At 41.1% G+C, this 26,698-nt stretch overlaps 2 protein-coding genes across 3 annotated transcripts in view; both read left to right on the forward strand.

Annotated features, from left to right (window-relative positions):
* Positions 1-839: 839 nt before the first annotated feature.
* Positions 840-14,003, forward strand: LOC307266734 (glucagon receptor-like; the record flags this gene model as incomplete). The annotated part of the gene is made up of 13 exons (XM_080048831.1): positions 840-899; positions 1,063-1,165; positions 1,350-1,460; positions 2,163-2,284; positions 4,495-4,601; positions 7,001-7,157; positions 7,296-7,455; positions 8,293-8,353; positions 8,434-8,503; positions 8,654-8,745; positions 8,957-9,095; positions 9,219-9,260; positions 13,932-14,003. 13 exons carry the CDS (start codon positions 840-842, stop codon positions 14,001-14,003), a joined length of 1,296 nt encoding a protein of 431 aa, XP_079904957.1.
* Positions 14,004-21,624: 7,621 nt separating this feature from the next.
* The window catches only part of wdr90 (WD repeat domain 90), a 30,742-nt gene continuing 25,668 nt past the window's right edge, over positions 21,625-26,698 (forward strand). For both annotated transcript variants that reach the window (XM_080048840.1, XM_080048841.1), the window contains exons 1-7: positions 21,625-21,861; positions 22,029-22,120; positions 22,508-22,684; positions 24,829-24,967; positions 25,111-25,281; positions 25,947-26,073; positions 26,356-26,426. In XM_080048840.1, the coding sequence (XP_079904966.1) occupies positions 21,849-21,861; positions 22,029-22,120; positions 22,508-22,684; positions 24,829-24,967; positions 25,111-25,281; positions 25,947-26,073; positions 26,356-26,426 (790 nt within the window). In that variant the 5' untranslated portion in view covers positions 21,625-21,848. The remainder of the gene's footprint in view (positions 21,862-22,028; positions 22,121-22,507; positions 22,685-24,828; positions 24,968-25,110; positions 25,282-25,946; positions 26,074-26,355; positions 26,427-26,698) is intronic.

Here is a 26,698-nt window from a genome sequence, read left to right on the forward strand (position 1 = left end):
AGGTCACAGGATTATTCTCCCATTCCTTGTCTATTTCATCTGTGTGCTCCTTACCCTCCAGTTGCCGGTTTGTCTACGTGTGGAGCATTCCAGCTGTTATTTCTAAGTGTTTAGTTTGTCATGTTATTTTGATTAAACCTAGCCTTTTGCCTCATCCGTATCTGATTGGTTTGCCTTCTCTGATTGCCTGTGTACTAAACACTGATACAAGTAAAGTTTTTTCTTATTCGAGACAGTTGCCTTGGAGTCTTGCTGTTAAATTGCCTGTGTTCACACCAGCGGTAACCGCATCTTAAGGAAAGTGGAATTGAATTTGGACTCTGTAGGATTTTCAAGTTGAACATTATTTGTAGGATTTTCAAGTTGAACATTATTGGAAAGACTTGAGAACACAAAAGCCAGTCGTGTGGTTTGAGTGGCTCAATTAAAAAAATTCTGACACATCAACAAGCTATAGTTTAAAATAATCAGTGCTTGAGACGGAAAACCTTATTGAGAGGTTGTTGAAAATGGCCGGTAATTAGTGTCTTTTGATTGCCATGATAATTGCAAGGCATCAGGTAGGCCTACCAAGTTTCTGTCTAAAAGTATTTCCACGTGCTGGAAGTAGTTTTCCCAGCCTACAACTATTTAAGCTTTTATCCAAAGGCTAACTTCCATTTTGAAGTTTTTTTAACAGCCCATAATTTTGGAGTCGACAATGCATATCAAAAAACACCCCCTTAAATGTCGCTGGGCCTGCACTTACTGAACCCAACACGATGGACAACTCTTGCATCAGCTGAAATTGTTCTGTTCTTTCTCCTCTCAGTCTATCCAAAAAAAGGAGGTCTGCAGTGATGCACAGGAAACAAGATATAATGGCTTTGATCTGCCTGCTGGTTCTTAAATTGCCAAAGGTTAGTGTTTTGCAAAAATACGTTTACTATACATTTGACAACCAAGATTGACTTGTAATCCTACTGCGGAACTTTGAATCTTCAGATACATCTTCTAAATTAGACTACTAGAATGTTGGATGTGAAAGTCAAGAAAAGTATTTATTTGGGAAATATCCTACAGTTTGAGGTGGCCAGTGGGAAAGTCTTAGAGGAGACGTATCACAAGTGGGTCCAGTATAAAGAAGACTGTGTCAAAATGATAGAAAATGAGCAACTCATTAAAGGTATGGAGAAATTTTATTTATTCATTATAGAATCATCCCCCAAAAGAGAATATGGAAAAAAAGTGAAAAAAATAATAACGAACATGCATTATGCCATTTAGATTTGCCCCAAAAATGATCTATGGCTTTCAATTTTGTTGAGAAACAGAGATGTATTTTCTGGTTTTATTGTTTGCCCTTCTAGTGGTCTTGTTCTGTAACAGGACATTTGACAGATATGCCTGCTGGCCAGATACTCCTGCAGGCTCCTTGGTCAACATCTCCTGCCCTTTCTACCTACCCTGGTATGATAAAGGTAAATTTCACTTTTAGTACTGTATTTCTTTTTATGGAACAGAAAACAGAAAAATTCACGTTTTGGTTTCAGTATGTTTTTAATGTGTGGAATTGTCAGTTAGACGGTTACCCTTTGAACCTGACGCACCAAATCAGGCAATGTACCTGCTGTCATATTTGATACACCTTTTCAACACAACTTTAATTGGCAAGAAATATTTGGTAATTTTAGGTTTCTTTAATACAGAAAATATACATTTTTCATAAGTAACAATTTAAAGGTTTTTACTGTAACTTTTTCAAAGCTTGCGCGATGCACTACATGAAGGAAGCCATTGTGTATGTGCATTCAAGGGACCAATATTTCCTGCAGTGCATGTATTATCCACCAGAGAAATACAGACCCAGATGTGGGTCTGGATTTCCAGGCTAAGTAAATACCTATTTTTTTTTATTTGGCGTAGATATTTAAAGCCCCCAAAACTTTGCAAAAACTTTATCTTCTTCCAGAATGAGAGTAAAGGTTTTTTGAGAAATAAAGCATTTTCACTTTATCTTTTCAATATTACAAACATGTATGTAATTTGCAATGATAGCATGTGTGTGTGTTCATATGCTACTGATAACCTGCCCTGGCTATTTATGTATTCTGCCAAGTTCACGCTTCAACACCCTTTTACACTAATCAGGAATAATGAAGCACTGACTGTTTCACCTGCAGTCTCCCAGGGTGTTGTACGTAGGCGATGTGGCTCTGATGGCCTGTGGGAGAGGGAGGAAAGCGGGCAAGTGTGGAGAGACAAGACCGAATGCGAGGAGGAAAAAGAGGTCACATCTCAGGAGGTACAGCTTGATTGTCAATGTTCTCGCAGCTGTGAACATGGCAGCAAACTTTTGGTTTACAGTTATTCACTACTGACGAAGATACTTCTTGCTGAAAATGGTGATGGTTCTGGTCAGACATGGGCCATTACGTATACTAGTACGTACATCTAGTGAAAGAAAATGAAAAAAAGAGGTACCTCACTTTATGGGAGTTACAATACCAATTTGCAGCATTTGTCCAACATAAAACACTCTAAATCCAATACTTTTAGAATTTTTGAAAGATACAACTATTAGCATTCTAAAGAGGACAACCCCTTTATATAATTCATTTTATTTTACTTAAAGCTGGGGTGGAGGATTTGGAAAGAAAATGGCAGTTGGGATAGAGATTCGAATTCAAATACCTCAACCGCTCCACTTGTTCTCTTTGGTCCCTCCCGTATGGTCCCTCCCTGATACGCTCTACACCGACAAAGTCGTGCCAACGTGAATGGACAGTCCCAACAGCCAATAAGAACAGAGAATCGGAGCCTCGCTCCGATTGGTCAAAGTGTACAGCTCATGTTAATTTTGACCAATCAGAAATCACATACCCCAGCTTTAACTGCAGGTGTCAAGCAAAGACAGTTGACATTCATACCAAAAAAGCAGACACAATAGCCAGAAGCTTGAAGACATTTAAGCTTCTTGCAACTAAAAGTCCAGATACTTTTCTCTCAAGAGTTGGTAGATACCAAACAAATAGAGCTAAAGGATAGTGAATGTTGTGGGCTTACATTGACAAGGTGGCCAGAAACAGGAGTCCAGGGGCCTATTGCATAAAAGTGGAATAAAGACATCCAGGATGATTGATAAAGCCAGCCTTGACAAAGTCTAGCCTGGGCACTTTGGATTAGTCAGTTGCATAAACGCCAATCCAGGATGTAAAGGGGCTGCTTTGTCAAGCCAGGTGTAAGTAATTCTTATAAGTGCCAGCCCACAGCTTTCAGAAGTAGACCCAAAGATCGAACACAGATTTACTGATGGAAAAATGGAAAAGACGTCCCATTTTCCCACAATGCCTTGCTAGTTTAAACCGTAAATCAGGGGGCAGTTAATTTCATACAGGAGATGTATTCTCTGCCAACTGTTCTTGATGTGCCTGCATTGTTTTATGATAAAATAGTTGACAGTGAGCAGTCTGCAGGTGCATCTAAAAAAATGAATGTCATGGAAAGTCCATTCAAAAAGTTAAACTTTCATAGATTCATTACAAGAAGTGAAATATGTAAGGCCTTTTTTTGGATGATTGATTGATCATGGAATAAAAAATCCAGAATCTAAAAATATTAGAATGTTACATACAACCAATCAGAAAAAGGATTTATAATACAGAAATGTCGACCTTCTGAAAAGTATGTTTATTCTAGATTAATTTCACTTCATGTGTAATGAATTTCTAGAATATATTTAAGTTTCACTTTTTGAATTCAATTACAGAAAAAAGGAATTTTTCAGTGATATTGAATTTTGTTTCAGATGCACCTCGATATAGTTATAAGTACAAAGTGAATTTATTTGACCCACACTTGCAACGTCATCTGCCATCGATAATCAATTGTATAAATATAGCCTGCAATATGAACAGACTATCACATAAATTATTATAATTTATATCATTGCATCTTAATCTAATTATAATTAAATTAATTATAAATGGTTCAGGTTAAATAAATAAAAAATAACTATTTAACTACATGACAATGCAGTCTTTTATGTGGTACCTTAAAACAGGCTAATGAAAATAAAGCAATACACGGAAGATCATGGAATAACTGTTAAACACCTTGATTTCAGATCGGAGTGACAGCTGACTGAGCCAATCAGGCAACAGAATAAGTTTATCCTTTACGTTTAGCCTGGTAGGATAAATCTCCATGGTAACTTATGTCCCTCTTCTTTTATGCAACCGGATCATGGCTAACGCAAGCCAGGATAACCGAAATATCCTAGGTTAATCCCTTATCCTAGTTTTATGCAATAGGCCCCTGATGAATGAAAATGTAACTCCGTACCTGTTGGTTGTGTAAATTGGCAACTGTTTGGTCCGATAGCAGCTGCCATGAGCCGCCTCCTATTAGCAGATGTTGCAGCAATGGTGGAAATGTTGTAGTACCAAGGCCTATAATTGAAGTATATGCATGTTAATTAACTAATTAGTTACTAGTGTGTGTTTGTCTTCACAGCTGTGGTTCAAACAACTGATGGTGAGCTTCAGGATGTTGTACACTGTCGGCTATTCCTTGTCCCTCTTCACGCTCATAACGGCTCTCATCATCCTTCTGGGCTTTAGGTAAGCTGTCTAACAGTGGTTTTCAAACTGTGGGGCGCGCCCTGGGGGGGCGCGGAGTTATGGCAGGGGGAGTGGGGGGGCGCGGATGGATATGTGAAAAAACTAAAAACTTTTTTTTTTTTTTTTAGTTTGTGTTTTTGATATTATCATATTAAGCAATTGTAAATTATCATACAAAAAAAGGAATACAATGTTTTGATCTAGATCGTTAATAGCCTAATAATTGAATCAGATCATCTGGGAGATAATCCGAGGTTAATTGATCACGTAACTTCACGTCCACGTACTAGCACAGTGTGTTTTGAGTTTATTTAAAAACATTTGGAAATGGGACTGCCTTCAGTTTCCCATGCACTGTGTATAGTCTATAGCCTATTTCAGCCTTGTCTGTGGAAATAAAGATAGCTGGACAAGAGTTCTTCTGCTTTGTTCCTCTCACTGCATTTAGATGCAGTCACTGTATTACAGAGAAATATGCCTTGTTAAAGAAAAAGAGCACCAAGCCCATCCCAAAGGGCCCTGCATAATATTTTATTTTAAATTCATATTTTTGTGGAAAATTCATGTGTCTTTCTTCAATAGCTTCTAATTCATCCGACCCAGTGTCTCCAAATTATTTGTTCACACAAAATTCCTCATATTTAGCCTCTTAATTTTCCTCTCAAAGTGCACCAGATTCATGCATTTCACTTTAAAAAGGTGAAAAAAAATCTCCCGGGGGGGCATACGCCCGGACCCCCCTATGAGGGTCTGGTGCTCTGCTGGCTACTATTTTCACCCAGCAGGACATTGGAGGCACTAGCGAAAAAAAACACTTGGTGTGTGAAGGACATTTAACAATAGTCAATAATTTGGGCAAGTCTGTCTGCCTATCTTTCTCACTCCACTGTACACTCAGTCACTACTATCCATGCTTAAAGGAAGCAGGATTACACTACTGGATTAAGATGTTCAAATGTATTTTTAAAAAGCAAAACAAAAACATACTTAGATAAAGATGTTAAAATGTTTTTAAAAATGTGTTTAAAAACGCATGTTTAGAATGTTTCAAAATATGTTTAAAATGTGTAAAATAATTAAAAGATCTTTCAAAACAGACAGGGATTTAGAACTTTTTTGGGGGGGGCTCAGCTGAAATTTTTTTCTCTGAGGGGGGGGGCTCACTCAGTCACACTTTGAAAACCCCTGGTCTAACAGATGTGTGGTCTTGAAATAGAAATAAATAAATATAGAGATAAGTAGAATAAATTTATAGAATTATCTTGGTGATAATAGTAAGAAAGTATGAACATTAGTTGGATTTCAGATGAGCAAATAATGATGTCCTGAAGCAGTGGGAAAAGGGCATTGATCTTGGATATGCCGCAATTGTCGAGATCTTCAGCATTCATAAAAATTAAGTACAAATGCAGATAGCGGGGTTCCATTAGGTGAGGTAAACTAGATTGAAAACAGAACTCAATTTTCCAGTTGTATGGGACTAATTTTCTCTACTCTTATGGTTGACACTTAGGAATCAGAAAAGTAGAGGGATGAAAGGGCATCAAACAATGGTGATGCAGACATAAATGATGTGCTCTCAAGGCTTGATTAAAAACCACCTATTTTATGCAACAGATGTAAAAATTCACCTGCAACACTAGCTCATATGTTCTGGCTTTGCCCGAAACTCGCTAGTTACTGGTCCTCTATTTTTGACGCTCTATCCAAGATACTTAAGAGACCAATAGCTCCGAACCCTCTTACAGCCGTTTTTGGCATTCAATGTGAGGGTGATCATCTGCTTAGAGCACAATCAAACTGTATTGCCTTTGTCACTCTTATAGCCAGAAGATTAATTTTACTTAATTGGAAGCAGGCTACTCCACCCTCCTTTAAACACTGGATTAGGGACACACTACAATTTCTGAAGCTTGAAAAGTTAAGATTTGCTTTAAAGGGTTCAAAGGACAATTTTAGCAATGTTTGGCAGCCTTTCATTACATATCTGCTTGACCAGCTCTAAGGATGTACACATTTATTTTTTTAATTTTATTTTTGTTCACTTGTATTTTGCTATGGATCCCAATAACTCCAAACTGTGCACACACACTTTTTCTTTTTTTTGTTGTCATTGTTTGTTTTATTGTTATTATAATAATCATTGATTATTGATTTATTTTTGTCTGTTTGTCTTTGGGGATAAAAAAAAAAAATGTTACATTTGTAAAATGATGTTTTGCTATATTGTGAAAAATCAATAAACAAAGTGGTAAAAAAAAAAAAAAAAACACCTATTTTAAGATAATAAGAAAAGCAATCAAAATCAATGACAAAGATGCAGGAAGAAATTAAAGAACACCTTGAAAGCCCTGATACTCAAACTTCTACTTTATTGCTACTTTTATGTTCCCCGACAGAAAACTGCATTGCACCAGGAACTACATTCATGCTAACCTCTTCCTATCCCTCGTACTACGAGCTGTATCTGTCATTGTTAAGGACACAATGCTGGAACGCCACTGGGGACGGGAAATCATGAAGCCGACCGACGTGAGAGAGATGCTCAGTCACCAGGTACATCATGAAAAGATTTACTGACGACATGGCTTACTGTATCCGTCAATCACCACTTACAATTAGCAGCATACATATAACATGAGGCTATATCTCATTTGCCTTATTATGTATTCTTTTTATGACCATTTCCTCTAGGCTGCTATTGGCTGCAGGGTAGCGCAGGCCATAATGCAGTACTGTGTCCTGGCCAATCACTTTTGGTTCTTTGGAGAGGCGATATATTTGCACTCTGTGCTTATTGCCTCAGTGTTCATCAACAACAACAAATACTTACCTTACATCTGTCTTGGTTGGGGTAAGTTCCAGCTCTGTTGGTCTGAGTGAACATGCAGCTAGTGTCAAGGTTTCAGGGAAAGACAGACAAGAACCCAATTGCAGGACACAGGAAACAGTTCAGATTCAAAAACAGATTTTAATGAAGTGGATGACAAACCAGGTAGTAAGACAGCGTGGCAAACAAGTCCAGTTGGGGCAGGCAAAAGGGAAAGTCCAAAGACAGGTCGAAACACGAACAGGCAAGCAGGATCGGAACACAGGATGAAATCCAAATGCTGGAAAGCTGGGTGAACACACTAGGACATCAGACAATCTGGCAACTGACTGAGGGAACTGAACAAAGATATATACTGGGGCTGATTAACTGATGAGGAGCAGGTGAGTATGGGGCAGACCAGATGAATGTAATTAACAAGGAGTGCAGAGCAGGAGGAAGTGGCCGGGTCTGAAATGACATGAGAGTTAGAAAGGAAACCAGGAAAACAGACATATGAAAACAAACTAAATACTGGCTGAAGTTGTGACAGCTAGGGAACTTTTGCGGGACCCATTACCCAGATTTTTTGGGAGACGATCCCCCTTTGACATCCTATGAAAATCTAAAGCCACTCTAGAGTAAAGAACACCTCACAGCAGGGACACAGCTCAGCTCACATTTGAAAAGGCAGGCAAATTGTCACACCTCAGCCCCTCAACAACGCACCATTTAACATGCCCTTTCAAAAGCTGTCTTGTGTTACAGATGGATGCCATGGAAACATTTGCAAAGCCCTACATCAGTGTTTTTTTTTAGCTTTTGAGCCCATTTTTGAATCACATGCAACGCTGAGTCTTGCAATCTCCGTCTTTGTCTTAGGAACTCCATTTCTATTTGTTGTTCCCTGGATAGTGATGAAACTACTGAAAGAAAACAAAGAGTAAGTGTGTGTAGTACTGTGTACATGGTATTCCCATGTGTCGGATCATTTCCTGTGTAACATCTGCCTTGTCCACTCAGGTGTTGGGCTGTCAATGAGAACATGTACTACTGGTGGATCATTCGTTTCCCAATTCTTTTTGCTTCACTAGTAAGAATGACTCATGTTAATAGTGTGGGTTTAGATGCATAGCCTGCATGTGTCACCATCTGACATTTTAGACTCCCCTGTATAATAAATGCCACAATTTCCATTTTTTTACACAGTGTACAACTGATACTTTTATTTTCTGGTCAACAGATCAACTTTCTGATTTTCATGAAGATCCTGAAGGTCATTCTTTCCAAATTGCGAGCCAGCAACCAGAGCAAGTACCCTGATTACAAACTTCGGCAAGTATTCACAGCCTGATTTCCAGGGATGGTAAATTTGATTTCTTCGACTCTTCCATACATTTTATTAAGCCAAGGCCATGAGTCAGAGAGAAGCAGTAATGGATTTCTGGAAAGTGAAGAAAACAAGGAAACAAATAATATCAACAAAAAAACAATGTTTGTAGTTTTGTGACAAGCAGCTGTTCTGCTGTTTGATCTATCTTCCTAGGCTTGCCAAGGCAACCCTTACCCTCATCCCTCTGTTTGGGGTTCATGAGATCATATTCATCTTTGCTACAGATGAGCAGACAACAGGTGTTCTGCGCTACATTAAAGTCTTCTTCACCCTTTTTCTAAATTCATTTCAGGTAAGTTCAATTGAATCAAGGTGTTATATCTGACAATGTCTAAAGATGTAACTGTCATAATCTTATGTATTTATGTATTGCAAATACATACATATTACATGATTTTATGTGGCCTTTTCATAGGGCTTTCTGGTGGCTGTACTCTACTGCTATGCCAATAAAGAGGTTTGTTGTTTTACCTCATATTCACAATTAATTTTCAAAGGCAGCCTATGTAACATTTTACTGAATAAATAGAGTGCCACAAAAACAAATGCAAGTTAACACACACAACCACACATTCTAGTGAAGCATAAGTGAGCATTGAGTTGGATTACTTTTCTGTGACTCTATCATTTAATTTTGAATAAAATATTTAAAACATTTTGAATACATTTTTTTATTTTAGGTTGTCAGGTGGGAACTTGAACCTGGACAGATTATCAAATGATGCATTAAAATGAGTTTTTATTTAGAGTGGCCAATTGATCTGGGGCCGTATTCACAAAACATTTTAAGGCTAAGAGTAGGTCCTAAGGTCCTGATTTAGGAGTAACTCTCAAAAATAAGGGGCGTTTCCCTCCTAATTTTAAGACTCCTAACTTTTTAAGATAAGTGTAATTCACAAAGCATTTTAGCGCTAAAACTAGCTCCTAAATCTATGAAAAGCTAGGAGTCCTCGAGAGGACTCCTAAGTCACTAAGAGTAATTCACAGACAACCATTTGATGGTGTTTTGGAGAGATTTAATGCTAGTGAGCTTTACAAAAGGTACCTTAATAGCTGTAAGGGTTTAATGATCTTAGTAAAGCTATATTTAGAAATGATAGACACATTTATATTTATTACATTTATATAAAAAAATATTTATTAAGTTCCTTTTCCTGCAGTTGCTTTGGGTTTACGATGCGCTGAAAGTTACTGTTAGTGTCACGTTTGGGTTTAATTTGTTACTAGATAGGAGTTCCATCTCCTCCATTCCACAGGTCCGCTACTGTATAGTTGCGCGTCTCGCCTTTTTCCTTCCGCGTGCACTTTACGATTTCGCCGGCTGTTGTTTCTTAATTGTGAATTTCCTGGTTTGTCGCTGTCTGACTATTGCTGCATAGTCCGCCGTTGAGAGAAATACAGTGAGAGTGCATGGCGTGCAGCTGTTCAATGAGGATATTTTTTACAAATCATTGTAAAATTTAAAATGAATAGACCTATGTGGCGCTTTTGTAGGTTAATTTTGAACGAATGTGTGGGAAACCCTGCAGTATCTTGGTTTCATGTTAAATCAGTGTCACTTGTCATTAATTGTATATAAAAACTCTTTACTTTAATACAGCGACACGATATGGATATCTCCCACAGTGTTTCTATCATAAATTCACTCCTAGCTCTCATTCCCTCTCAGCCAATCACTGTGGGCATAGAAGGTATGAACATGACATCATCCATAGCAACAGGGTCAACACCGCCCTCTAGTCTTAGCTTAGGAGTCCCTCCCATTCCTTAGTAAAAGTTGGTCTTATCAGCTTTGTGAATAGGTTTTAAGAAATTACTCCTTACTAAGAACTTTTAGTGCTCCTTAGGAGTACTCTTAGCGCTAAGATAAAATGTTTTGTGAATACGGCCCCAGATCAATACCACTTTTGATTTTTTTTTTTTTTTTTTAGCATAGTGTTTTTTATTCTGAATGTAAAAGTTTAACAATACAATGTATATCACACAATGTGCATGTAACACTTGCAGAGTACAAATTAATTACATTTTTGTTTTTTACACCCCAAACCCAATTGTTATTATTGTTTAAGTCTGGATCTTTATCAGAGTCTGTACCAAATATACACATAGAGGCATTGGGTTGAAGGTTTAGGTTCAAGGATTCGGAAAGGAATTTAAATATGCCATTCCAGTAGTCTACCAATTGTGGGCAGGACCAAAACATGTGCGTAAGATCTGCAGGTGAATTATGACATCGATTGCAGCTATCTTGTACATTTGGGTAAATCTTTGAGAGTTTGGAATTACAGTAGTGTAAGCGATGCAGTACCTTAAACTGTATTATGCTTAAGCGTGAGCACGATGAACTCTTATTCACTCTGATTAAAGCTTGATTCCAAAATGATTCTGATAAACTCACTCCCAACTCTTTTTCCCAATCTCTCTTAATCTTGACAATATTAGTCTCAGCAGCTGAGTTAATAATTTGATATATTCTGGATATACAACCTTTAAGCTTTGGTGGTGAATCCAAGATTGTTTCATATAATGATTCCTGGGGTAAGTTAGGAAAACTAGGGTTTAGAGATTTGGCAAATTGCCGTACCTGGAAATAATGGAACAGGTGGTTTCGAGGGATATTATATTTCACAAATACATCTCCGGAGCTTCCGAAAACCCCACCTACAGTATATATAATTGACCAATGTTAATAATGAAGTTTTTAAGCCATAAATTGATCCAGTCTAGAGGGAAGAAATAGGTGACTATTATGAACAGGAGTTAGACTAGACGCAGCTGAGAGGTTAAATCTTTTGCGGAACTGGGATAAGATTTTCAGTGTTGTAATTACTATTGGGCTGGATGAGTATTGTTTTGGGGAAAGGGGGAGACTAGAGGTCACCAACGATACAAGGGAGCAAGAGGGGCACGAATTAGCTTCAATTAGACACCAGTTAATTTGAGGGAATTTAATCCAGTACATTATTTTCTGTATATTTGCATCCCATTAGTAAAATCTAAAATTGGGAAGAGAGAGATCTCCTTGAGTGCGATGTCTTTGCAACATCACTTTATTTATCCTCGGTAGTTTATTGCCCAAAAAAAGCCTGTAATGAGCTTATCTAAAGTAGTAAAAAAGAGTTTAGGCAAGAAGAGTGGCAGACATTGGAACAAATACAAAAAGCGTGGTACAATGTTCATCTTAATAGCGTTAACCCTGCCTGCTAGTGAGAAATATATAGTTTTCCATCTGTCAAAGTCTTCCTTAATCTTAATCAATAATGGAGAAAAGTTCCTATCATACAAATGTTCATATTTCCGAGTGATATAAATACCCAGGTATTTAAATTCAGAATTGCATTTATGAAATGGCAGTTGCATTTCTGGGGTTTCAGTAGCCAAATTGTTTGAAGGGAAACATTCACTTTTTGCTAAATTCTATTTATATCCTGAAAATGTCCCAAATTGTCTAAGAATTTCTGTTAATGCCGGGGCAGACTTAGCTGGGTCAGAAATATAAACCAATAAATCATCAGCATAAAGAGAAGATTTATGCTCAGTGCCCCATCTAAGAATACCACTAATGTTTGGTGAGGTTTTAAGAGCAATTGACAACAGTTCAATCGCCAAAGCAAAAAGTAACGGGCTTAAAGGGCAGCCTTGGCGGGTACCTCTAAGTAAATTTAAATATTCTGAATTTAATCTATTTGTAATGACTGAAGCTTTGGGAGAAGAATACAAAAATTTAACCCATGACACAAAAATTGGTGACCAAAACCAAAGTTTTCCAAGACCCTAAACAAATATGGCAATTCCACCCTATCGAATGCTTTCTCCGCATCTAAGGAGATAACCATCTCTGGAACCTCTTCAGATGTAGGTGAATAAATAACATTTAGCAGGCGGCGGATATTACTGAATGAGTGGCGATTGCTAATAAAACCAGTTCGATCATCGGAGATGATCTGGTGTATAACTGTTTCCAGTCGCATAGCCAAGGCCTTCGCCAATATTTTATAATCTGCATTTAGAAGAGATATTGGTCGATAAGATCCACATGCATCTGCGTCCTTCCCTGGTTTTAACAGCAGAGTAACTGATGCCATTGTAAGGGTTTGAGGTAGGGTTCCTTGGGCCAATGAATCATTAAACATGTTAAGCAAAAGTGGTGATAGTTTGTCTGAAAATTTCTTAAAGAATTCAATTGGAAAACCATCTGGCCCAGGTGTCTTCCCACTTTGCATGGCTTTGATTGATTTTGTTATTTCACTTATGTTCCATGGCTGTTCTAGATTCCCGGCTTGATCGTTTCCAATTTTAGGAAAAAATTATACCCTCAAAGAACATTTCCATGTCTGTATCATTAGGTGGGCTTTCAGATTGATATAAAGTAGAGTAGAATTCTTTAAAAACATTATTAATTTCAGATGGGATTATTGTTAATTGATTTAAGATATTTTTAATTTGGGATATATGCTGTGAATTGGCCTTAACTTTAAAATGGTGTGCCAGTAATCTTCCCGCCTTCTCACCACTTTCATACAGTAGGTGGGGTTTTTGGAAGCTCCGGAGATGTATTTGTGAAATATAATATCCCTCGAAACCACCTGTTCCGTTATTTCCAGGTACGGCAATTTGCCAAATCTCTAAACCCTAGTTTTCCTAACTTACCCCAGGAATCATTATATGAAACAATCTTGGATTCACCACCAAAGCTTAAAGGTTGTATATCCAGAATATATCAAATTATTAACTCAGCTGCTGAGACTAATATTGTCAAGATTAAGGGAGATTGGGAAAAAGAGTTGGGAGTGAGTTTATCAGAATCATTTTGGAATCAAGCTTTAATCAGAGTGAATAAGAGGAGCAAAAACAAAAGTGTTGCGTTTATATTTTTGTTGAGTGTAATTGAGTCCACGTGCCCGCATAAATTGCTTCTCTACTTTACCGGTTGACAATAAATCATATTCTTTCTGTAAATTCAATCTCTGCTTGGAAAGGTCTGGTGATGGTGTCATTGAATTTTGTGAGTTGATTTTTTTCTTTTATTGAATGTTCTAGCAGCAGGCTGGAAAATTTAACAAAATGAGTAGACTGCTCAAAAATTGCAAATTAATCCTGAAATGGCTCATCCCCACTCTGGATGCAGGTGAGGACAGAGATTAAGAGGAAGGTTCGCTGCTGGAGGATAGAGACTGAGATTGTTTGCTGTGGACAGTGACTAGCCGTGCGTGACGTTCGGGTCGAAACTCTCTCCATCGCCACAGTGCCAGAACGCAACAGATCCTCCGCCACGACAACTAGGGCGATGCCTGATGGTTCACCCACTCCTGAGAGTTCCATGATTTTTAGACGTCAACTTCAGCCAACTTTCCTACAGCCTGATGCTTTTTTGCTGCACTGTCCATCCCCGACCATAAACCGAGACAACCCCGTGCAGCGTAAGGATCTGGATGACACTGGACAATCTTCTGTGGCAATGCAGGTGTCCTTCATCATTCATCTTCCAGACCCTGTGGAGTTACTCCCAAATGTTGTTAATTTAGATTTGGACTGAATTCATTCAATACTTGCATACGCTGTACATTTCGGGATAATATGTGGTAGCCAATGTTGTGAATAAGTAAAATTGTGAATTTTTGAATAAGAAATCACGGTCATTTTAATGCTTGAGACATCTTTATCTAAAAAATACAAATGATATATTACAATTAAAAAGACATTTGTTAATGTTGACTTGTTTAATGTGCAAGGGAATTAGCGCAAAATCAGAAAGTGGTCCATGGCGTGGCTTATATGACTGCTGATTCTGGTTCACCATCCCTCCTCATCCTCCTCGACCTATCTGCAGCATTTGATACGGTTGACCATCACATACTGCTCCAGCGTCTACATGACTCTGTTGGCCTCAGAGGTACAGCACTGAGCTGGTTTGAGTCCTACCTCACTGGCAGGTCAGAATACGTTGCCATGGGAGGATCAAGGTCTCGCTCACATGCTGTTGGCTGCGGGGTTCCACAAGGGTCGGTGCTTGGACCCATCCTGTTTATCCTCTACATGCTCCCCCTCGGTAAAGTCATCAGACGCTTCGGGATATCCTTTCACTGCTACGCGGATGACACGCAATTATACATCAGAACGGACACTCATTCACCACCATCAGCAGTATCACCTCTCTCCATGCTCACTGCATGTCTGGAGGAGATAAGGGCGTGGATGAAGCATAATTTTCTCCAGCTAAACAGCTCAAAAACTGAAGCCATCCTCATTGGTTCCCCTCATCAGATCCGAAACTCCACCATAACCTGCATTACTTTCTCTGGCAAAGACATCCCTCTATCATCAACAGTCACTAACCTTGGTGTCAGGTTTGACCCCCACCTAACCTTTGAGGCCCACATCAACCACCTCTGCAAAATATCATTTTTCCACCTAAGGAATATAGCCAGACTTCGTCCCACACTCACCTTAAGAGATGCAGAGAAGCTTGTCCACGCCTTTGTCTCCTCCAGACTCGATTACTGTAATGCACTTCTCAGCGGGATTCTCAGCAAGAGCATACAGAAATTACAACACATTCAAAACAGCGCCGCTAGAATCCTGCTGAGAGTACGCAAATATGAGCACATCACTCCCATTCTTCACTCACTACACTGGCTACCCATCTCCGCTCGGATCGACTACAAAGTCTCCCTCCTCACATTCCAGTGCATCCATGGCAACGCCCCCCAGTACCTCAAAGAACTCCTCACCCCCCAGACCTCAGCACGCTCACCGCTCCACCAACAGCCACAGACTTCTCCCCCCAAGGACTAAGAGCCGCACACTGGGAGACCGAGCCTTCTGCTCCTCTGCTCCTCGACTGTGGAACACCCTCCCAGAACACCTGAGGGTTCCACAGTCGATTGATTGTTTTAAAAAGGGCCTTAAAACGTACCTTTTTAAGAAATCTTTTAATCTGTAATTTTTTGCTCATGTTACTTTGATAACTGCTTTTAACTCTTGTTTTAACTTATTTTTTTTATTTTTTTTTGGTTGTTGTAGCACTTTGAGATTTTTTGCTAAATATAAAGTGCGTTATAAATAAAATGTATTATTATTATTATTATAAACTACAGTCAACAACTCAAACCCTAGAAAAAAGGTTTAATGTTTCAAACTGTGAATAACTATGTTAATCTAGGCTGAACTATATGCAAGGTCTTCTTTAAAACATATTGTAAAGAAGGACGGTCAGTTCGGGCATCCGAAGTTATTAATCCGCCCGGTAACTTCCATCAGCCAATCACAAATGCGCATCCGGTTGCCAGGCAGATTCGAGTCTCCTTAGAATGTTACGGCGGGAAACGTTAGTCCGAAAGTAACAGACATATGAGACGGAGAGAGACGCTGTTGGAAGAGTGCTGTTGTAGTTTATTGAGAAATATACAGTTAAAGTGTGTTTGCTCGACATTAATGGCTATGTGTGCGTCCATAGAACCGTGAGTATTATTTACATGGTTGCAAGTTCATATTGTATTGTGTATATTGTCATTTGTCTGCATGCTCTGGATTGTTTAATGTGAGAGCAGTTATTTGAGTTTACCGTGTACGTAATGGCCAGTATTTTATATGTGTTAATTAGATGCATATGTTTACTGTTAAGTTTTATAGAACTTATTGGGGCCATTTTATGTATTATTTAGGATTCACTGTAATTGTGTTCACATCTGATTAACATAGGAATTAGTACATATTGGTTAATCTGTACATAATGTATGGCAGAGCATTTAACTCCTGTTCATAATAATAATGTATATTATTTAGACTGATTATATTATTTATGTTTCTGTTTCAGAACCACACACACACACACGCTCTGTTAAATCTCATAAATCTGTGAAGAGAAAATCCTCGTTCCCGTGCATTCTTACCGATGCACCACAGTGGTCACAAACTAACTAACCAACAAGCATACAGTCCTCCATTACAAATTGGTCCTTCGAGCCGGATTCGTGTGACTGCTGTGGAAAGAGAGGATGTTTCCGTGTGAGAGAAGTGATGCCTTACCCCCCGCTGACATTCGCCGTAGACGTCAAATACGTCCGCCTAACTGGTTTGCAGACTATGACGTCTCCCTGCCTGCGATCGAGAGACCCCCCTCAGCTTTAACACCCCTCGTCCAGCCTCCCCGACACCTGCAGGATCCTTACAGCAGTACAACGAGGATTGACAATATGTTACCTCACATCCCTCCGCTCTACGAGGACTGGACTTCAGTAGCTGGTGCTCACCCAAAGATTCCCACAGAGTCAGTGTACTCAGGACCCCGTCAGCACAGCACCCCCGACCCAGTGTCTCGTAGAACGGACCCAGAGGCTCTACCTGCCGTACTAGCAGAGCTGCGACAGATCAGGGAAGATAATCAAAGGCTTCAACTCACCGTAATCGAAATGCAACAGCAGTTAAATGCAAGCAGTGTGCCAAACCCCCTATTGGCCACCTCCACAAAGGACCACAGTCCTGATGCTCCCGCAGTGCCTCACAATACATCAGTGCCTCTGCATAGATCCATTAAAGAGGAGGAAGATGATGAAGATTGGCCACTCCCCCCTCCTCCAGTGGTAGAAGAGGATGGGAAACCTCAGGTACCCATAACCACATTGTCCACTGATTTAGTGACACAGCTGACATCACTTCTTAAGAGGATGGGAACGTCCCAAGACTCGCCACCTAGAGTCCCAACGCCCGACTACTGTGAGCCAGCCGCATCAGACCATGTGAGAGGGTTACAAGACTCACCAGCCCATCCCCATTCACCGCGTCCTCCACAGCAAAGCTCACCTGGAGATCTGAGACAGGATAACTCCAGTTCCCACCGAACCACAGAGTTTATCTATCGTGGCCCCAAACCAACCATCCCAGACTTCAGCAAAGGGGACCCACGTGGTTTTGCGAGGTTGAAGACCTCCTTAGAGAACCTCCTACCCCCGGATGCTACTGAGAGGTTCAAATATCAGATCCTAGTAGACCACCTCAAGTTCGAAGACGCACTTCTCATTGCAGACTCGTATACCAACTCTGCTCAGCCGTATACAGACACCATGGCCTCTTTAACTGAGCATTATGGGCAACCCCACCAGCTTGCGCTAAGGCGCATTGCTGACCTGATGGAGGCACCCAACGTTCGGAGCCATGACACCACCGCCTTCAAAAGATTTGCCCTCAGGGTGAGAGCCTTGGTTGGTATGCTTGATCAGCTTGGAGAGAACGGCCATGTGGAGCTTCAGTGTGGATCCCACGTCACCAGACTGATGACCAAGCTCCCCCAAGACATGCGATCTGAATTCATGAGGTATCTACACCCTCTCAGCATCCGTGTTCCCACACTGCGGGACTTTGCCTCCTGGTTGGAGTTCGAGTTGAAGATCCAAGAGTATGGCTGCGGGCCCCAGCCTAGAGAAGAGAAAGAGAACACTGATACTAAGGGGGCACAACGATGGGATTCTAAGTCTGGTAGGCCAACTACAGTTCTTCTTGGGTCTGAGCAGACCTCAAGCAGCCCTCCTACCCCACACTCTCCATCTGTTAGTGCTGGGCCACAGGATAACATTGTCTTGTCATGCCCGTACTGTGCCGATGCTCTGCATTACCTAAACCAGTGCACTAATTTCAGCCAGCTCACAACGGAGCAGAAGAGGGACTGGGTGAAGACCAACCGGCGCTGCTGGCGTTGCGGACGCTGTCATCAAGCCGCACAATGCAGACTTAAGGCTAGATGCAAGAAGTGCGATGGCAGACACTTGGAGGCTCTTCATATTCTCAACATCAGACCAGCCCCAGAGAACACCTCCTGCTTGGTGAGTACCGCCAATGAAGTGCTCTACCTGGATAGGCAGTCCGGCTGCAGTCAGGTGCTCCTAAAGGTCACTAAAGTTATTCTGCATAATGGGAAGCAAGCCATGGAGACGTACGCTATACTTGATGATGGATCAGAACGGACGATGCTCCTTCCGGCTGCAGCGCAGGAACTCAAGCTTAAAGGGGACCCAGAGAACCTCGCCCTACGCACAGTGCGCCAAGACCTGAGGGTTCTGCATGGAATGTCCGTCTCTTTCTCCATCTCCCCTGCTAGCCAAACCCATAAGAGATTCAAGATACAGCAAGCCTTTACCGCTGACCAGTTGGGGCTAGCAGAGCACTCCCAGCCCGCCAAAACGCTCCAGCGCAAATTTAAGCACCTGAGAGGTCTCCCGTTGCAATCTCTGGACTGCGTCTATCCGATGGTCCTCATTGGATCGGACTACACTCACCTGATTACCCCCATAGAGCCAGTCCGTTTTGGGCCCCGTGGAGGACCAGCTGCTGTGAAGACCAGGCTGGGTTGGACAGTCCAGGGGCCAACCAGGATTTTCAGACGGTACCGCCAACCACAGCAGTGTCTTCACATAGCAACTCAGTCACGCTTTGCAGAATTTCATCCTGTGGAGAAGCTCCGGCAAACAGATGTTTTGCCCTACAAGAGTGAAGAGCATGTTACACGCGCAAGGCAAGACCAAGAGGCAGTCCAGTTGCTGGAAACCAAAACGGTGAAGGTGGAAGTCGATGGGATGTACAGTTACGCCACCCCGCTGCTGCGTGTGAAGGACATGCCTTGTCTTCAGACTCCCAAAGAAGCTGTGGTAGCAAGTCTGTGGAGCACCGAACGACGCCTGAGGAGAGATCCAGAACGACCATCAGCCTACAGGGCCAAAGACTCGAAACTGGTGCAGGCTGGTTGTGTGAAAGGGATCACAGACAAGGAGCAGACAAAGTCAAAAGAGCTCTGGTCTATACCGCACCACCGGGGAAATGACAGCCAAGCATTCGTACAGCCGTCACCTGATCGATGGCCTACTAAGCCAGAAGCTGAGCCTTTGGAGGAGATGGAGCTACGCAAGATGACCTTCTGCGGTTCCAGCTGCAACACTGCTCCTTCGTCTCCCGTACCCGATGCCAGCAAGTTCACATGTTTTAAGGATCTGGTAGAGGCGGTTGTGCGTTCACGTCACGGGGCGGCAGGTAATCAGTTTACTCCATCTGAACAGGATTATCAGGAAGCTGAAAGAGACCTACTGAGACAAGCCCAGGCCGACTGCTTTTCCCAGGACTTTCAGCACTTGGCAAATAACAAACCTGTTCCTGCCACAAGCCACTTAATCACCTTAGCCCCTGAGTATGATGACAGACTAAGGCCGATTCGGATTGGAGATAGACTGCAGCGCAGTGAAACGCTCAACCAAGAAACCATGCACCCTATAGTTCTGGACCTGAATCGCCATAAATGGAAAGTGAAGGCTGCAATCCCACAGATGGTGGACCTCCCTCCTGCCCACCTATGGCAAGCTTTCCACTCGAAGCCCTTTGGATACGTTCCCAGCGACGTCGCAGACCATGACCCAGTTACACCAAACATGCTCTTGATGGGGCGGCCCGACCTATCGTTGCCTCAAGTTGTGTATCCGGAGTCCGAGCTAATTAGCCGTCGCCGCTGGAGGCACACACAAGTCCTCACCGACCAGTTCTGGAGGTCGTTTATCAGGAAGTACCTTCCACCCCTGAAGATCCGCACCAAATGGCAGAAGGAAGCTGCCCCACTGCAACCAGGAGTTGTTGCTATGATTGTGGACCTCCAGCTCCCAAGAGCGCACTGGCCGGTAGGCCACATCACCAAGGTCACCCCAAGCGCAGATGGGCGGATCAGAGCAGCGGAAATCCGGGTGAACAACAGGGACTACACCCGACCAGTTGCTCGTCTTGTCATGCTTCCAGCGATACCTGAGACAGTACCTGAACCCATGAGTCCTTCTAAGTGGTAACAAATTTGACAGTGCAAATTTGGGGGCGGCTGTAAAGAAGGACGGTCAGTTCGGGCATCCGAAGTTATTAATCCGCCCGGTAACTTCCATCAGCCAATCACAAATGCGCATCCGGTTGCCAGGCAGATTCGAGTCTCCTTAGAATGTTACGGCGGGAAACGTTAGTCCGAAAGTAACAGACATATGAGACGGAGAGAGACGCTGTTGGAAGAGTGCTGTTGTAGTTTATTGAGAAATATACAGTTAAAGTGTGTTTGCTCGACATTAATGGCTATGTGTGCGTCCATAGAACCGTGAGTATTATTTACATGGTTGCAAGTTCATATTGTATTGTGTATATTGTCATTTGTCTGCATGCTCTGGATTGTTTAATGTGAGAGCAGTTATTTGAGTTTACCGTGTACGTAATGGCCAGTATTTTATATGTGTTAATTAGATGCATATGTTTACTGTTAAGTTTTATAGAACTTATTGGGGCCATTTTATGTATTATTTAGGATTCACTGTAATTGTGTTCACATCTGATTAACATAGGAATTAGTACATATTGGTTAATCTGTACATAATGTATGGCAGAGCATTTAACTCCTGTTCATAATAATAATGTATATTATTTAGACTGATTATATTATTTATGTTTCTGTTTCAGAACCACACACACACACACGCTCTGTTAAATAAATCTGTGAAGAGAAAATCCTCGTTCCCGTGCATTCTTACCGATGCACCACAGTGGTCACAAACTAACTAACCAACAAGCATACAGTCCTCCATTACACATATTGGGTTGGGTGGTCGTTTATGTCCTTCTTGCTCTCATATTCCAAAATACCACAGTTTTCCCTCAGAATGCATTTCTCTTTAGGAACTTCATTACCCAGAAGCGCCGGGGGAAAACAACGTAAACACGTCATCAGTGTCGTGCTTTAGTTGACAACGGCGGAGGCTGGAGCGGGAAAGACTACCAAAGCCAGCAGCACTCTGGGTCGAATCAAAACTATTGTTTACTTGGTACCCAGGTTAACAGAAAGAGCCCTCGCATCTAATTAAGATGTGAAACAAATATGTTTTGTCGTTCAGGTCGCTTGAAAACGTAGAAGGAGCTTCACCGGTAAGGTCTGTTTGCAAGCTAGTATCTCCGAAAATACACTTCTAGTGCTTTAACAAGTTGCAGCAAGCAAAACTGAGACGTCAACAGGTGGATTCTCCCTTTCAGATATTCGCTATCAATGGCCTCCAAAGGTAGATTAACTTTAAGGTTAACTAATGTCGCTAAAAGTATACAACATAGTTTTATGTACACAGTATTTTAATACTGTGTGAAAGAAGCCATAACAAGAAACAATTGTTAATGCTCTTATAGGCTAATTAAGCCTTAACTGTTTCGCCACCGTGATGTGACTTCGCAGGTTGGCAGCATCCTTACGTGAACATATTCAAACATGTCAGAGTGGAAGACTGGAAGAGGTCGGCGAAAGAGGGGGATGTGTCAACTTACACGGTAACTTTTTGCTTCCTAATGGAATTGTGATATTAGTACGCCTGTGTTTGTGATATAGTTACACGTCACACCTGACACCTCTGTATAGACTTGGAAAGTGTCCATAATAATAGTAGCTAGTATAACTGACAGTAAGCCGTTTTAAGGAAAATAATATCCAAACCTCCATTAAAAAAGGTGTAAAGCAATCAAGCTGTATAGTTCCCTTACCTTACCTCCAACAGTAGCCTTAGTTATACAGTTATATTTCGACTAAATAAACACTTTTATTCTGTCCTTCCTGAACTTTCAAGACTGCATTTATGATTCCTTTTACTAATTGCTTTTTAAACTGTATTCAGACCAAAGTTAGTTGACTTCATGTCCCCTTTTTCAATGCACCCCCAGAATAAGACACTGAAGTGCTCAGTGTTCCAGATAAGAGGTCCTGCTCCTGCCAACAGCTATATCCTGGTACCCAAAAACATCAACCAGTCTCTGGGGCTGACAGGGCGCTACTTCTACCTTCTCTTTAGGCCCATTCCGGGCAAATACTTTGTGGTCCATCTGGATGTTTCCGTGGAGGTAATGGACTTGATTTTTGTGTGCGTGTGGGTGGATGTTTGGGTGGGGGTGTGTGTGACGAGATCAAGTTCTTTGATTTATCTATGCATTGTAAACAACCCATTAATAAACAAGTCCTTGTATTTTCATATTGACCGTTATTAGTCTGGGGTATATATTTGAAATACATCAGGAGACTAATCCAGATATTTGTCTCAGATATTTGAAAGTGTGCCTTTTAAGCATATTGGCATTTCAATCTAATTAGAATTCTGAAGTGGGAGTAAGTACAATACACATTCTTCTCCCTTAAATACCATCCAGTTGTGTGAAGAAATATTTAACTTCCTCTATTTTCACTTATTAGGTTTCTATCTTCTCATTTATTTGGGAATTAAAGCGGCTACGAGTAACATTTAAATATCTTTTAAACAGCCTCATGTTTCCTCTGATAATCATAAATTACCTTTAACAGCAAACGAGACCATCAGTGCAAAGAAAGACGTTTTTAAATAGTTTTTATTACTGCTTTTGGTCTGGTCGCACGCCCAGTCCGATTTTCGGTTCACGCGTGCATGCTCTATGGTCACATATCCGTATTGGTCGCAGATTTCAGTGTGGCGCAGCAACGTGAATTGAGAAGCCTATCCCTCCAGGTAAGGGAAGGGGAGCGGGAGCCTTGTTTGATACAGTTATTTGTCGTCATAATGACTGATAACGGGGCTGAACCATCAAAGAAAAAAAAGAAAATGCAATGAAGAAAAGCTAAAAGGGAGAGTGATATAGGCTACGGGGGGGACGAGGGCGTTGCCAAGCAACGTGTATACAATTTCACAAGAGCGAAACTAGACTGCAGTGTTTACTCCTAAATGAATGAGCGGTTGGTACTAGGGGTGTGAACGTTTACAAAAATGTCTAACCGTGTACACGACGGATTTTTTTTCGTGTACACGGTTAACCGTGACGTCATTGTCCTCGTGCGCCCGCCGTCTTGTAGGCGCGCGCACACACACACACATACGCGTTCGTTCGCCTGTAAACACACAGTTGACATGAACCACGCTCGTTTTTATATACTTTCTATGGTTTACTTATAATAGGTCCATGGCACACACATAGCCTACACACGTTCGCCTGGCTGTCATGTGCGCCGTCATTATCGCGCTTCATTAATTTCCTGATTAATATAGCCTATCGCACATTTCTACGATTTATACATGTCCACGTGTATGCAGGTTGAACAGGTGTTATTAAGTTCGGGCTACTTACGAGCGTAGTTCACGTCAACCGGGTAACTTTAATATTTAGGTTATCTTTCATCTCTCTTCTGTGGCTGTGAGACGAGCCCCAGCACGGCGACTCCCCCCCTTATGTGTGTGTGTGCGCCGATACACACACTCATTCACACACACACACACACACACACACTCGCCGAGGGACAGACAGATTTGGCAGACTACCTTTTATCATCCCCAATGACTTTATTAGTGAGGTAAAATCAATAAATGCGTGTCTCCAGAACATAATTAAAAACTTTGAAAAAAAGAAAATTTGAAAAAAAAAAGAACGGTTTTCGTTTATTGATTTTTCCTAAACGGTTATGATTTACAAACGTGTACACGTGTAACCGTGCACACCCCTAGTTGGTACTAACACAAAGTTTGCTTTGCTTCACCATCATCAGATAACCATTATCTGAAATAGTAATTATTTACAACAACATAAACACATTACCTCATCGTGATCCATACTAACTGCCGTCTATCGTTCATTCGCTTTCTGTGAGGAGTCGGACACGTAATCTTTCAGCTACGTGAGAGAGAGTAGTTAGGTGACACTGCTGCATCAACTCATTGCAATCAGGTGCGTGTGGCAGTGACTGGCATTAGTTCATGCAGTGTCAAAACCACTCTCACGGAGCCGAAAAGAGTCCTCACACTTTCAACACACGGACATGCACTATATTGCTCCTTCTCAGTTCACACTCACGCGCCTGTCACAAGCTAGAAAACAGCTTTGCGACAGCGGGCGTCGTAAAAATACTACCGCTTTTGTCCAAAGGGGACGCCAACGTGCCATGTTACTCGTAGTGGCTTTAAGTCCAATTGATTGAGCTCACATTTTACTTTGCCTCTCTCTCTCTCTCTGTGTGCTGTGATGTGTAGGAGGGCCGGGTGGTCCGTATCTCCTTTTCCAACATGTTCAAAGAGTTCAAGTCCACAGCTACCTGGCTTCAGTTTCCTTTCCTGTGCGGAGCTGCAAAAGATTCAGTCTATGAAAGCACGGCAAAATCCGCAAGACATGGTAAAATACATACTTACATTCAACCATGCTTGCCTAAATGTGTGCTATTGTTCGTACGCGTTTGTTTTTGACTGTGCTTACACACGTATATAACGTATATAATTTAAGTGAGTACTGGCAATATCTATGTTGATGTGTTCCAGGTTTGGTGGGTCCAGCTCCCACTTCGGTGCGTTGGACCTGTCTGATGCTAGATCTACAGTACACACTTAATGACTACCTCAACCGCAGCTATAGTGAACTGAAGAGCATCAAGCTTTGTGCCAACATGGCAGTGAAAAACATGTTTACCAGTGACCTGCTGCTCAATCCAGGTGAGGCTGACTTAAGTTTATTTTCCTCCTAAAACTATGGACTAGTGAAAATGCAAAAATTTACCTGTGCTCATCTTTAAAAGGCACTTCTACAGATTAATTATGGCCTTCAAAGTTATTTGGATCTTAAAAAAATGGCTTCATGGTTGGATCTATAAAGAGCCCATGTAGATCTTAAACCATTGGTGTTTCAAATCACTCAACTAAAGGACCAAACATCTTCCGTGGTAAAACGTATTGAATAGACTGGGCCTTTTGGGAGCGTGTTGGGTCGAATCAGACCTATTATTATTATTATTATTATTATTATTATTATTATTATTATTATTATTATCATTATCATTATCATTATCATTATCATTATCATTATCATTATTATTATTATTATTATTATTATTATTATTATTTTTAAGATTATTTTTAAGATTATTTTTTGGCATTTTCAAGCTTTATTAGACAGTACAGAGTTGAAATGGGGAGAGAGAGGTGGGAGGGGGACCTGCAATAAAGGTCCACGGGTCAGATTTGAACCCACGACCACTGCAACGAAGGCCGGAGCCAATATGGTACACGCTCTATCCACTACGCCACAGGAGCGCCCCAGTCAGACTGATTTTTGAATGAATCATCTTTACTTTTATCATCCTTAATTTCTATTTTGACAGGAGTTTCCTTCGGTGAAGCCAAGCGGATGGGTCTAGCCTCTTCTCAGGGAACAGGTCATATGCCCAGAGACATGTCATTTCCTGTGCCCAAGGGAAGCTCCTGGCACGACCGCTATGATTACATCAGGTGCGGTAGTCTCACATGGGAACAAAATGCACATTAGTGGAATAAACGAAGCGGTGTTAAAAGAAAAATTTACTCTACACTTTCTCATCTCTGAGGCCATACTAATGTTTGTTAGTGTTATGTTGTTTTTATACCCGTTTGGGTAACTAGTGAAACACAAATTGCCTGATTCCACAGCATAATTTGCTAATTTTATACGTGAAGCTTTATTAGGGATTCAACAGCCTAAAATGTGTGTAAATGTAAGCTTTGATGTAAAATGATCTTGTCCTATTCGAATAGATTTCCGTCAGAAGGAACAAAGTTACCCTTCGACTCCATTCAAAAGGGGAATCCCAGTCCTAGTAAGGCTAGTAAGTCACAAGATCTCTCATCATTCTCATCATACAGTATTTCAAGCTCTTGAATGCCCTTCCAGCTACACTCTTCACCAAATGTATATTTTTTTTCCTATCACATGCTTGAACAAAAACATTGTTAATTTTTAACTTTCCTCTGCATTAGACACAACTTGTTCTTGTCTGATTTATTTGATACCAACCTGTATTTTTAAATAATTTTCAGTTTTTATTCATCAAAAGCCATTTGATCTTAAAAAAACACATATGAAGGATTATGGCTGAAT

The sequence above is a fragment of the Ammodytes marinus genome (genome assembly GCF_949987685.1).
Source record: "Ammodytes marinus genome assembly, chromosome: 20".
In the NCBI taxonomy this organism is placed as follows: Eukaryota; Metazoa; Chordata; class Actinopteri; order Uranoscopiformes; family Ammodytidae; genus Ammodytes; species Ammodytes marinus.